This window comes from Saccostrea cucullata, unplaced genomic scaffold (assembly GCF_032062105.1).
Source record: "Saccostrea cucullata isolate Sc308-1 unplaced genomic scaffold, CSIRO_AGI_Scuc_v1 ctg6305, whole genome shotgun sequence".
NCBI lineage: Eukaryota > Metazoa > Mollusca > Bivalvia > Ostreida > Ostreidae > Saccostrea > Saccostrea cuccullata.
In genome coordinates, this window is record NW_026938783.1 from 24832 (window position 1) to 37472 (window position 12641).

The 12641-nt window shown below is 33.2% G+C and overlaps 1 protein-coding gene across 1 annotated transcript in view; it reads left to right on the plus strand.

The window, feature by feature from the left end:
* The window catches only part of LOC134251248 (uncharacterized), a gene marked incomplete at its 5' end in the record, with an annotated part of 32427 nt that extends 20672 nt beyond the window's left edge, over positions 1-11755 (plus strand). Inside the window, 4 exons of the mRNA XM_062733633.1 lie at positions 1097-1240; positions 4916-5116; positions 5587-5724; positions 10511-11755. Of these exons, the coding sequence (XP_062589617.1) occupies positions 1097-1240; positions 4916-5116; positions 5587-5724; positions 10511-11214 (1187 nt within the window). The remainder of the gene's footprint in view (positions 1-1096; positions 1241-4915; positions 5117-5586; positions 5725-10510) is intronic.
* Positions 11756-12641: the final 886 nt, after the last annotated feature.

Consider the following 12641-nt stretch of genomic DNA (forward strand, 5'->3'; position numbering starts at 1 on the left):
TGTGGTGCTTACGTTTCCTGTAACAGTTGAAATTAGTTGAATTAAACCCAACTCTGTCATCAGTGTTTAAATACTTTAAAATTTACAAAACTTATAGAAATTCAGTTTATTATTTTAGCATACAAGGGGTGATCAAAAATTTCGCAAACTATCTCTATATCTACAAAACCACCATTCAGATAAGAAAACTATTAAAGATATTTAATTTAAACAGCTGCTAAATGTAGCTTTGTGAAAGATTTCCATTTAATTAATGATAAAACCGTAATAATGTCCAAGATATTCCGAGTAGAAAATCCAAACCGAGGCCAAAACGTGCGAGAATCGTGTACAAAGCATGTGAGAAATGTGTACAAAGCGTTTCGTGCAGCCTTTCGTGTAAACCGTGCAGTCTTTCGTGCAAAGCTTTTCGTGTAAACCGTGCAGCATTTCATGCAAACCGTGTACCATTCGTGCAGCAAGCGTGTGCAGTAGTAGCACGTCTCAGGGTCTGTATAAGTATTATTAAAATACCTAAGATATCGTTTACTTTAGATTTTTTAAAAACATAATAGATATGATAGAAAGGAGGCACCCATTCTCTTTCTACGGTACCTTGAATGAACATCTCTCCCGAGACCGAAGATTTGGGTTTTGATGGTCACCATGCTTATGAACTTGCATTGAAAGAAATATTAAACTCAGAAAAATCTTTCAGCTTTTGTGACAACACAACTGAGGGGGTCATGTGACCGCCTATATTATGTTCGTGATTCATGCATGATCAAAAGGGTGGCAGATGTGCATTAACATTGAAATTAAAATCAGGGAGGACTAATTTAAAATATAATCAACACTGAAATCAAATGTCTTTTCTTTAATGGAAGTTATTCACTTTGTTTGAAAACTTTTTGATCCCGCCTCGTACAATCATTATAACCTTTTGTAAAAGAAAAAAAAAACAACTTTTTTTTAATAAACGTAATAAATTTTATGCACATTGAGCTTGTTGAGTCATTTAGTTAAGGAACAAATGTTTAAAGTAGCAAATTGTATGTACATTGCATTTACTTATGTCAAGTTTTTATTAATAAAACAAATTATATTATAATTACAGGTGATTTTTCAAAACTTAATGGAAATATGGCTAAATCTTTGAAGACTAAAACCAGAAAACCGACTTCAGGAGTTTCCACTAAAAAGAATAATTCAGGTCTTGCTGGAAAGAAAAGAAAATCACCAAGCTGTTCAACTTCTAAAGGTTGTAATTTTTCTCATATTTTCTGTGTAATACAATGAAACAAAAAAATATAAAGCTGTTCTTCTTTTACAGGAATATTGTATTCGTCCCAGATTTTTAATATTAAAAACTGATACAAAATACTCAAGAATTGTTCTCCTGAAATTATGCATTTGTTGTTTGCGCCTAATCTCAGTATTCTCTCTATTTGTAATTAATGCTATTAACAATGATAGGTATTCAATATTACAGACATAGAAGTAATTTGCTGTTTGTATTTTGACTCTCATTCATATGTGAAACATATTGCCAAGAAAAAAAATAACATCACAATTAAAAATTATTCATATTTAATGAAGTTATCAAATTTTTCCATTGTTGTTGTCAGAAAGTTTTCACATGTTCATCTTCTTCTCAAGAACTACTGGGCCAATTAATTTCAACCAAAATTATCACAAAGTATCCTTAGATGTAGGGGGATTCAAGTGTTTTTTTTTTCAAATGAAGAGAAATTAAGTGTCCCAGACTCCCAGTAAATATGGGGGGGGGGTGAGAAGATGATTGTTACATCGAAATTAGCTTTTTAAATTTATGCAAGTCATCTGCATATGTATCGTAAATTTAAATAGTTAATTACAAATATGTATAAAATGATATGATCAATGTAAATGTGAAGTATGCCAAACGACAGTTTTACTGCTGGGCACGCACATTTACATGGTGTAAGGCGGGCGTAGGGGATCGCATCTTGTGGCGTATACAGGTGTGAGGACCAATGATGTATGCAGACCAGGCTAGGCTCTAGACATTATGTAATTTTATTTTATCTTTAACAGATTGTTAGGCCATCAAATTACACACACACACTATCCCATTCCTACTGGTTTCAAACACATTACCAGGAATACACATATAGATAGAAATGACAACTCAGAGAATGATGATTACATAAAAAAATTGTCTGCTTATTTTAATCTTATATTGGAAGATTAATAATTTAAATAAAAAGCATAAAAAAACAACATCATTTATAGCTCCAATAACACTGAAATTGGTATAGATCGTTGCTTATATCAAATCCACTAAAAACATTATAATTATCTAAAATTTACAAAACACGCTACGAAAATGTAAATTAATGTCAGTTGATGCATCTTGGGTCTTCAGAAAATGTCTAACAAAAGTAGGTCACGGTGACCTGCTTATGACATTTTATGGCTATATTTATGTATCTAGGTACTTATTGGCTTAGAATCATACTTTATCAGTTGATGCAACTTGGGTTTATGGACAATTTTGAACAAAAAGTAGGTCACTGTGATCTAGTTTTGACTTTTATGGCTATATTAAAGTATCCTGGGTATTTATTGGCCTAGAAGTGTTAAATTTTGTCATTTGAGACATCTTGGGTTTTCGGAGAATGTCGACCAAAGGGTAGGTCACCATGACCTACTTTTAAAAGACTGACTATCTATTTCTGCTTGCGGAGAATATTAGTCCTCTCTTGACTTCTCTTTCCCCTCGACACTCCAGATGGTACCCTCACAACTCTTCTAAAATGGTGGCTGTACTCTGACTCATGTGGGCTCTCAGAGCTTTCAAGCAACAAAAATATTACCAATATACAAGCTTAACAATTCTGTTTCACCCAACAAAGGTATATATATAACCAAGATGTGATATGACTATTGACAACACTACTCAATATTTGTAATACATCATGTACATATACAATACTATATACATTTATCTAGAATTCATTATTAAACATGAGGCAGAAGAGGATTGACAGTTTCACGAGTTTTATGGCTACATCTAGAACTAAATCCCTGAATGAAATGGCACAAATTTCAGTATTATGTATGTGCGTTTTTTTTTTATTTTTTATGCCCCCGTTCGAAGAAGGGAGGGAATATTGCTTTGCTGCTGTCTGTCGGTCGGTCGGTCTGTCGGTCCATTTAGTTTCTGTTCATTTTCTTCATAACCGTTGCACATACTGAAATCAAATTTGGTATACAGATATATCACATGAATATCTAGGCCAAGTTTTGTTCTGGGTACGATCGCACCATTTTTGACAGAGTTATGCCCCTTGGAATTTGAAAAAAATTCAATATTATTTGCAGTTTCCGTTCATTTTCTTTGCAACTGTTGCACATACTGAGATGAAATTTGATAAACAGATTAATCAGATGAATATCTATGTCAAGTTCAGTTTGGGGTACAATCGTGCCATTTTTGACAGAATTATGCCCCTTGGACTTGGAAAAATTCCAATTTGGGGGGAGGGGGGCATAAGTGTTTTACAAACATCTCTTGTTTTTTTTTTTTTTGGGGGGGGGGGGGGAGGTCAAAGGTATTTATTATCCAAAAATTTACCTCTATCTCAATTATTTGCTAAGAATCATCAAACTTTGTCAGTTGATGTATCTCAGGTCTTCGGAAATTGTCAACCAAAAATAGGTCACAGTGACCTACTTTTGACATTTTATGACTATATTTAATTATTATTAGGTAATTATTGGCTTAGAATCATCAAACTTTGTTAATTGATGCATCTTGGGTTTTTGGAGAATGTAGTCCATAGAGTTGGTCACAGTGACCTATTTTTTGAATATCTCAGGTACTTTTTGGCTTAGAATCATCAGTCTTTGTCAATTAATGCATCTTGAGTCCTCAGAAAATTTCAAATCAAAAAGAAGGTCACTGTGACCTACTGATGGTATTTTATAGCTATACTGAAATATCTTCCATCCTAACTGGCTACGCATCAAACTTTGACAGTTCATGCATCTTGGGATACTTAGAATTGTAGGCCTCAAATAAAAGTGATAGATTGTATGATTTATCATGTTTATCAGAAGAGCGATTCAAGGCCCTTGGGCCTCTTGTTGAAAATCCCTTTGTTCCTTCAGAGCTAATAATTTGGTCTTTCAAAACTGAAACCATTGTAACAGTTTAAGAATGATAACTCAGAGATCTCTAAAATAAAAAAGTTGGTGTGGCATTTCTCCTTAAGTACTATAATTTTCAGTAGGGCAATAGTATTTAGTTTACTACTAGTACCATAAAACATTTTTATGCCCCCTTTGAAGAAGGGAGGGCATATTTCTTTGCTGCTCTCTGTCGGTCAGTCTGTTGGTCCATTTAGTTTCCGTTTATTTTCTTCATAACCATTGCACATACTGAAATGAAATTTGGTATACAGGTATATTTAGATAAATATCTAGATTAAGTTTTGTTTTGGGTACGATCGCACCATTTTTGACAGAGTTATGTCCCTTGGACTTAGAAAAATTCCCCATTTTTGCAGTTTCCATTCATTTTCTTTGGAGAGGTTGCACATATTGAAATGGAATTTAGTATACAGATTAGTCAGATGAATATCTAGGTAAAGCTCTGTTTTGGGTACGGTCGCATTATCATTGACAGAGTTATGCCCCTTGGACTTAGAAAAAGTCCAATTATTTGCAGTTTCTGTTCATTTTCTTTTGAGAGGTTGCACATTTTGAAATGAAATTTAGTATACAAATTAGTCAGATGAATATCTAGGTCAAGTTATGTTTTGGGTATGATCACACCATTTCTGACAGAGTTTTGCCCTTTTGGACGTAGCAAAATTCCAATTTGTGGGGGAGGGGGGCATTAGTGTTTTTACAAACATCTCTTGTTTTAATGTTTAATGTTTTTTAACAGGAAATAAAAAGCATGGTGAAAAATTGCGAAAGACAGATGACAACTGTGTCTCATACATTGATAGTGAAATTTTTCATAAAATGCAATTGGGCAAACAGATAGGCTGCATACAGTTCAGAGGAAATAATAGTTGCGGAACAGGATTTAGAGTTGGCAGCAAATATGTCATCACAGCATATCATGTCTTGGAAGATATTTTCAGTAAGTCTTTTAAGCTCATCTGAAGGTATGCTATCCAAAGATTCCTAGGAATAGTTTAAACTATGTTTAAGGAGAAGTCAATTTAAGGTTTAGGATGGTTGTAGGACAGTTTTTAGGTCACCTGAGGATACTCAGGCGACCTTTTGCTATCTGTTTTTGTCCTGCCTTGTGCTTCATCTGTGTGCACATTGCATTAACAATTGAACATTTTCAGATTCTATTTTGATAGAGAATCAAATGATTATATAATGAGCAATTATATTTCACAGACTGCAAATTTTTGTAAGAAAATTGTGAACACCTCCTAGATCCATAAAGTATTTGTGAATTGGCACCTTCTCTGAAAAGCCCAGCGGAAGGCATTTGTCCCTTTTGGACAGTTCAAGTTCATATTGTTATTAATGTATATATTATCTAAAAAATAAATAAAAAAAAAACATAACAGTAATCTATGTGATCTTTTTTTCCAGGACCATTTTGGAAGCATGTCCACAATGTTCTGTCTGTGAAAGAACGAAAAGAAATAAAGTGGACAAAAGACATCTTGCCAGTGGCTGGCAGTTGGAATCTTTCCAAACTCTTTTCATCATTAGACCCTAGCAAACGAGGTACATGTAAAGAAAATATAATTTAAGAATTCTTTTTAATAAGCTGTAGAGAAAGAAAAATCTTTTTAAAGTGGGGCATTAATAAAATAATTCAAAGAAAGTTGATGAGCTTACAACTTTGTGCAATCTTCATGAAAACTCACTAACCTGAGCCCGAGGCTAGTTAAAACTGGTCTCCTATCTGATGTAAATATTGTTTCAGAAGTAGCTTGACTGTCTAGAGAAAATTAGCAGATACCTTTTCTTCCATAATATTTCTTTAAAAATTCTTAACAAATGAAAAAAAGAAAAGCATTGTAGTCCTATTGTTCAGGAATATATCTCTCTAATTCATGCACATGTACCTCTACTTCATAATTCAAATATCCATTAAAAAGGATCCTTTTTCTCCAATCTGAATTTCTCCATTTCATCATTTATGGTAAATATGTGCATATATTCCATGACATTATTTCAGAATACACAACTAAGAGAGAGTAAAGGGGTTTTGGTTTGAGGGCAGGGATCTATTGACTATATAGTGAAAATATATTAAATCTTTGAAAATCTTCATCTCTGCTCCTGGGTATTAAAGGTCATACGAAATAATGTCCTGAGCATTTTGGGTTGTATACGGAAATGAGTTCATCTATGCAACATTAATGAGCCTGAAATAACATTTTGGATTATTTACGCAAGTTGGAGGCAGCAGAGTCGATCAAAGTTATTTGACTGCGAAGATGAACTTCAACTGTACTTGAGTTAAATATAAATATATTGTCAAATACTGAAATAGCATTTACATTTGAATAAATTTCTAACACAAAAATATGATTTGTAAATTTTCCAATTAATATTTATTGATCACAATCAGATTATGAGCACTATTGATTACATGTACATGTATATTATGTACTCGATCGGTAGCACGCGCATATAAGTAAAGCTGGATTCGATTGACAGTAGTGTGTGAAAGTGCAGAAACTAAATCTGGGGATAAATTATTTCATTTATTTATGAAAAATGAAATGATTCTATCACGTCCTGGTCCTCTCTCAATTATTCCTCACTCTTTCTTTGGCGTTCCCTTTTTCACTGACTGTTTCTCATCCCGTATTTTTATGCGCCCGAATTTTTTCGGGGCGCATATTGTTTTTGTCTTGTCTGTTTGTCTGTTGTCAACTTTAACCTTCGCCAAAACTTTTGAACCGTAAGAGATCGAGACTTCTTATTTGGTATGCATACTCCTCTAATAAAGTTCTTTCAAATGACATCAAGGTCAATGACCTTGTGACCTTGACTGTGACCTATATGCTAAAAATAGGTATTTCAACTGTTTGTCATAACTTTTGAACCATAAGAGATAGAGACTTCATATTTGGTATGCATACTCCTCTAATAAAGTTCTTTCAAATGACATCAAGGTCAATGACCTTGTGACCTTGACTGTGACCTATATGCTAAAAATAGGTTTTTCAACTGTTTGTTATAACTTTTGAACCATAAGAGATAGAGACTTCATATTTGGTATGCATACTCCTCTAATAAAGTTCTTTCAAATGACATCAAGGTCAATGACCTTGTGACCTTGACTGTGACCTATATGCTAAAAATAGGTTTTTCCACTTTTTGCCATAACTTTTGAACCATAAGAGATAGGGACTTCATATTTAGTATGCATACTCCACTAATAAAGTTCTTTCAAATGACATCAAGGTCACATGACCATGTGACCTTGACTGTGACCTTTATACTAAAAATAGCTTTTTCCACTTTTTGCCACAACTTACGAACCATGGGAAATAGGGACTTCATATTTAGTATGCATACCCCACTAATAAAGTTCTTACAAACAACACCAAGGTCAATGATCTTGTGACCTTGACTGTGACCTATATACTAAAAATAGTTTTTTTGAACTTTGTTGACGCCGGGCGCATAGTGTTTCACAAACACATCTTGTTTTTTACTAAAGTCGGTACTTTTTAGATATCGTTATAATTTTAAAAAGTCAGACTTTAAACTCAATTCTGTCTATGTAATCCTACGTTTCTGTGTATATTTACAAATAACATTTTCTACGTGTATCAGTTTATTTAAACAAAGATTATATTCTGCTTTTAAAAATTTTTAACCGAAAAAATATAAATTTTTAAAATTGTTTAGGTTCAGTCTCGCAATCAATGGTCATTGGGGGCATGGGTTTCTTTTTAGCTGATCATCTTATGCAACTGCAGTAACTCAAACTGTTATAGAAGTGTCAGCACCGTAACATTACAGTACATGTATATTAACGTGCATACTCGTAATGCTAGTAAGTTTTTAAAGTCTCGTTACTTGTGACAGGAAAATTACGATGATGTCGTCATAAACCTCGTATTTCTCTTTATTATTTTTATTAGTTCTCGTGTTTTAGATTGCAGAAGTGTGCATTCAAATAATCCCACTTTTTACAGATTCACGTTTATCGATCATAAACTTCAATACCCCCGTGTTTATATAGGGAAAAGGGGGGAGTTAAATCATGTATCATTAACGTACATGTACATATAAAAAACAAACAAAAAGGTTGTTCTACGGTCTTAATTTAAAATAAGTAACCTTGGTTGGGGTGAACCTTGATTTTAACGGGTTTTCATCAGTATCATTGTACTATGAAAAGCTCTCATTTTCAGTTGCTGTGACCAATTAACTATAAGTCGAATGAAATAAACTGTTTTTTAGAATCAGATAGCTCATCTAAAAACATAATAACATTTATATCCACTAAAAAGACTAAAATTAAAAACTAAAATTAATTAATTACAGTAAAATTACACTAGATCTAATGCATTGTTTACATCAATGGGTCTTTGTGATGTCATACAAACACAAAATCAAGAACAATAAGCGGGTAACGAATTTATCAAGTGGACAAATTTAGGCCTTCATTTTTCTGTTAAGCAAAAGCAATTTTTTTTTTTACCAAACTTAATTTAACATTCTTTCATATCAGTCTTTATATTTATATAGTAAAATCCTAGTGTTATGAACTGTTTCGTATGACCTTTAAGCAGATGAACAAGCTATATATTAGCTAAGATGAGAAAGGGCAATTTTGCCACAATTGTGAATTGAAGAGGTGTAACAATACGGCGTTACATTGATCACAAAGACTCTCGATGCGTGTATCCTCATGTATGTATCTTGATACAGTAAAAGTTAATTTTCATTGTCTTTTTTGAAAATTTTACATGCAAACTAAGAAATGTTAATGTTTCAAAATGATTGAGAACAAAGTAGCAACAAAAAATAATACAATGCTAAGAATATGAATTCACCTGTAAATAACTGGATAGGGGTCTCAAGATATTTTTAGCTCACCTGAGTAGAAGGCTCAAGTGAGCTTTTCTGATCACATTTTGTCCGTCCAGTCTGTCTGTAAATAGGGTAAGGACCAAATATAAAAAAAATTAATTTCTCTAAAATTTCTCAATTTCTTTTCAATTTCTTTTTAAAATATGATTGACAGACATGTTCTCCTCAGTTGTGACTAGTTTTATGGTGTTTTTAAACATCATTAAACATTATCTTCCATTTTTATGCCCCACCATGAATATGGCCGGGGCATATAGTGAATGTCATGTCCCTCTTTCGTCCTTTCTTCTAGCTGTCCTTCCGTCACACTTTGCGTTTAGCTCAGTTCAAAGCTCATTTTCAAAGCAACTAAGATATTTTCATTAAACTTCATAAGGTGATAGATATTCATGAAAGCTATGCAACTACATCAACATTTTTTAAACTTTCCTTTGACCTTGACCTCACTTTTCTTCAATGGGTGTTTAGCTCAGTTTTAAATATATCATTCAAGATAGTGTAATCAAACTTCATAGGCTGATATATACTGATGAGAGCTATTCAACTGCATCAACATTTGACCTTAACCTTTCCTTTGATCTTGACCTCACTATTCTTATATGAATGTTAAGCTCGGTTTTAAAGATACCATTCAAGACATTTTTTTTCAAACTTCATATGTTGACACATACTGATGAGAGCTATTCAACTGCAACAACAAAATTTGACCTTGACCTTTCCTTTGACCTTGACTTCACTTTTCAAAAATGAGTGTCAAACTTCATATGCTGATTCATTCTGATGTAATCAATTCATCTGCATCAACATTTTTGACCTTTCATTTGACCTTGACCTCACTTTTATCAAATTGTGATTAAGTCAGTTTTCAAGAAACCATTCATATTTTTTCAACTTTATATGCTGGTACATACTGATGAGAGCTTTTCAACTGCATCAACATTTTTTTTATGCTGACCTTACCTTTGACCTTTACCTCACTTTCTTAAATTAGTGTTAAAATTCATATGCTGATACATACTGACATAAGCAAATCAACTGCATCACTTTTCAAGATATTCTGAAATTTCATGCACAGATTCTAATTTTCTTGTTGCATTACTGATATATCCTTGGCGAGGCAATCATATCCTATGGACATATTTCTTGTTATGTCATAAGGTATAAAATATGTAAAAAAAAAAATTCCATTTCAAAAAAGTACATTCATAATTTAAAAAAAAAACAATTTTGTAAGTAAAATTGTATGTTTGCCTCGGCAATCGAGATTGCTTGTGTAACATATAGAATCGTGTGTGATGATTCATTAATTTTGTTTATCTTAATATTGAAATTTGATAATAAGAGGCTTATTACATGACTAGAAGTAATAGTCATGTACAATTTACCGGAACAGTGATTCTATGTTCTTGGACCTCTTGTTTTTATTTTTTCTCGTTCATTTTTTTTTCAGAGCATCTTCTAGAAGCAGGGAAACATATGATAACAAAGTCCTGTCATATAAAAATGGAATTTACAAAAATTACAGGAGGAACTTTTCTCAAATTCTCAGATGACCCTGTGGCATTTGCATCTAAGAAAGATGATGTTCTGATCCTAGAACTTGATGACAATCAGACTTTGTCTGCACCCCTTAGTCTGACGGAATACTGCATACCCGAAGCAAAGCTTCATGTGTTTGGTCATCCAGATAACAAGATACTGCAACATGACCGTGAATGTAGAATGATTGAAGATAAAGCAGAATTAGCAGAGGTAGTGAAAGAAGGGATAAGCTTTTTCACAGAAAAAGGGTTTGATAGTGAAGAAGTCAAGGAAGAATATGCTACATGTAAGCTCTCACGTGATCACATTTTGTTTCACTGCTCCAATAGTATTGCTCATGGTGCTTCAGGTGCCCCACTTGTGGTTGTTACAGATATTGCCCGCGTCTTTGGAATGCTTCAAACTGGTCATCCCAAATTATATTATAATAATCATTGTAAAGCTAAACCCTTGGATGGTCGTCCAGAGCTGCTGCTTGAATATGGGATCTCGATGAAAAAAGTCAAGTCTCTTCTTGAAAGTCATTCTTTATTTCAGCTGTCTAACGACCTGTTCTCCCAGGAGTTGTCTTCACAAATGACACAGGAAGTAGAAACACTAACACTGGATTGAACTCATCTTCAGCTGTGGGGAAACATCCAAGAACAGCTCTAGTTATTCCGATTTGTTATTGTTTAACAAATATTGTTACTGTTAAAGTATTTAATTCCATGGGGTCATAATGCCTTGGAAACAAAATTTCTATTCCATCTGTGAGTATGAAATTACGTGGATATATTGGATTGTTGTCATATGTCCTTAGTGAATCTTAAGTACATATTGTGTTTGTGTACATAGCGGAAATTAATCCCATGCAGAAAAAAAGTACATCTACAGTATATGATTGCTAAACAAAAAATGCATACGGTATAAAAATTAGTACGAACACTGATACGAGGGGTTATCAAAAAGTTCGTGGACTAGCGTCATAAAATTAAAAACGCTTTATGCACATCAATGAATTTTAAAATATCTAGTTAGCATAATCTTTTCTATCTAAAGAATAAACCATAAATCATAAATTTAATTTTTTAATAAATTAGTAATATTTTTGTAAGCAATGGTATGTCCAGGCGGCGTAACCTTGAACACGACGTTTTTGCGACCTATGTGTAACTGAAAAAAAGCTCTTTTGATATGATCATTTGGCATCCAAAATTCCCGTTAAGTCAGGTATATGTCGGAAAACAATTGTTCCATAAAATATGAAATTTTCACTTTATTCTGGAAGTTCTATGAAATTTTATCGTAAATTGTACACGGCATGTCCAAACAAATGAAGGCCTTGAAAATGACGTCAAAAGGGGGGAGGGGTTTCCGTTTCCAACATTCTATAAAGTTTTGCCCCTGAAAAAACTGGTATAGACCTAAAATATGTTAAAATTGGCTACAGAGAAATAATATGCATCCAGAGTACTTGTCTTCTAATGTCAAAATAGATTCAGAGAGAAAAGGGATACACAGTTAAAGTGGATTTGCAGTCAAGGTGTGAAAAATCAATCATGTCAAAAAAGACGTTGATCATGTGTTGTATATATTGAACTCCCAAAAGCAAAATATGCCGGCGGCATAATCAAGCGCGGATCTCTCCATATGTATTAATCAATTCGGAATATTATATTTATTGAAGACCACTGTTCATGACATTGTAAAGTCATATAAACAAGTTGGGTTTAAGTCCTTACTCAGCCCCAAGGAATCTCATCAAAAAAGTGTATGAGGTAGAAGAAGCGGACATTGAAAAAACAATGAAGTTATCGGACGTTATGAAAATAAACGACGACAGCGCTGGGTGATCATATAATGTCGTTTTCATTTTATAATAATTTGGCAAATAATGAACGTATCAGGCTAAATTTTTCAACATTTCTTTATTTTGTGTTGTTTTATGTTCCATATAAATTTTGAAAGCACAGACTACATAGTACTAATTTTATAGCCTCAGTCCACGAACTTTTTGATAACCCCTCGTATATATTTTAATCAAATCTTTGTAAAAT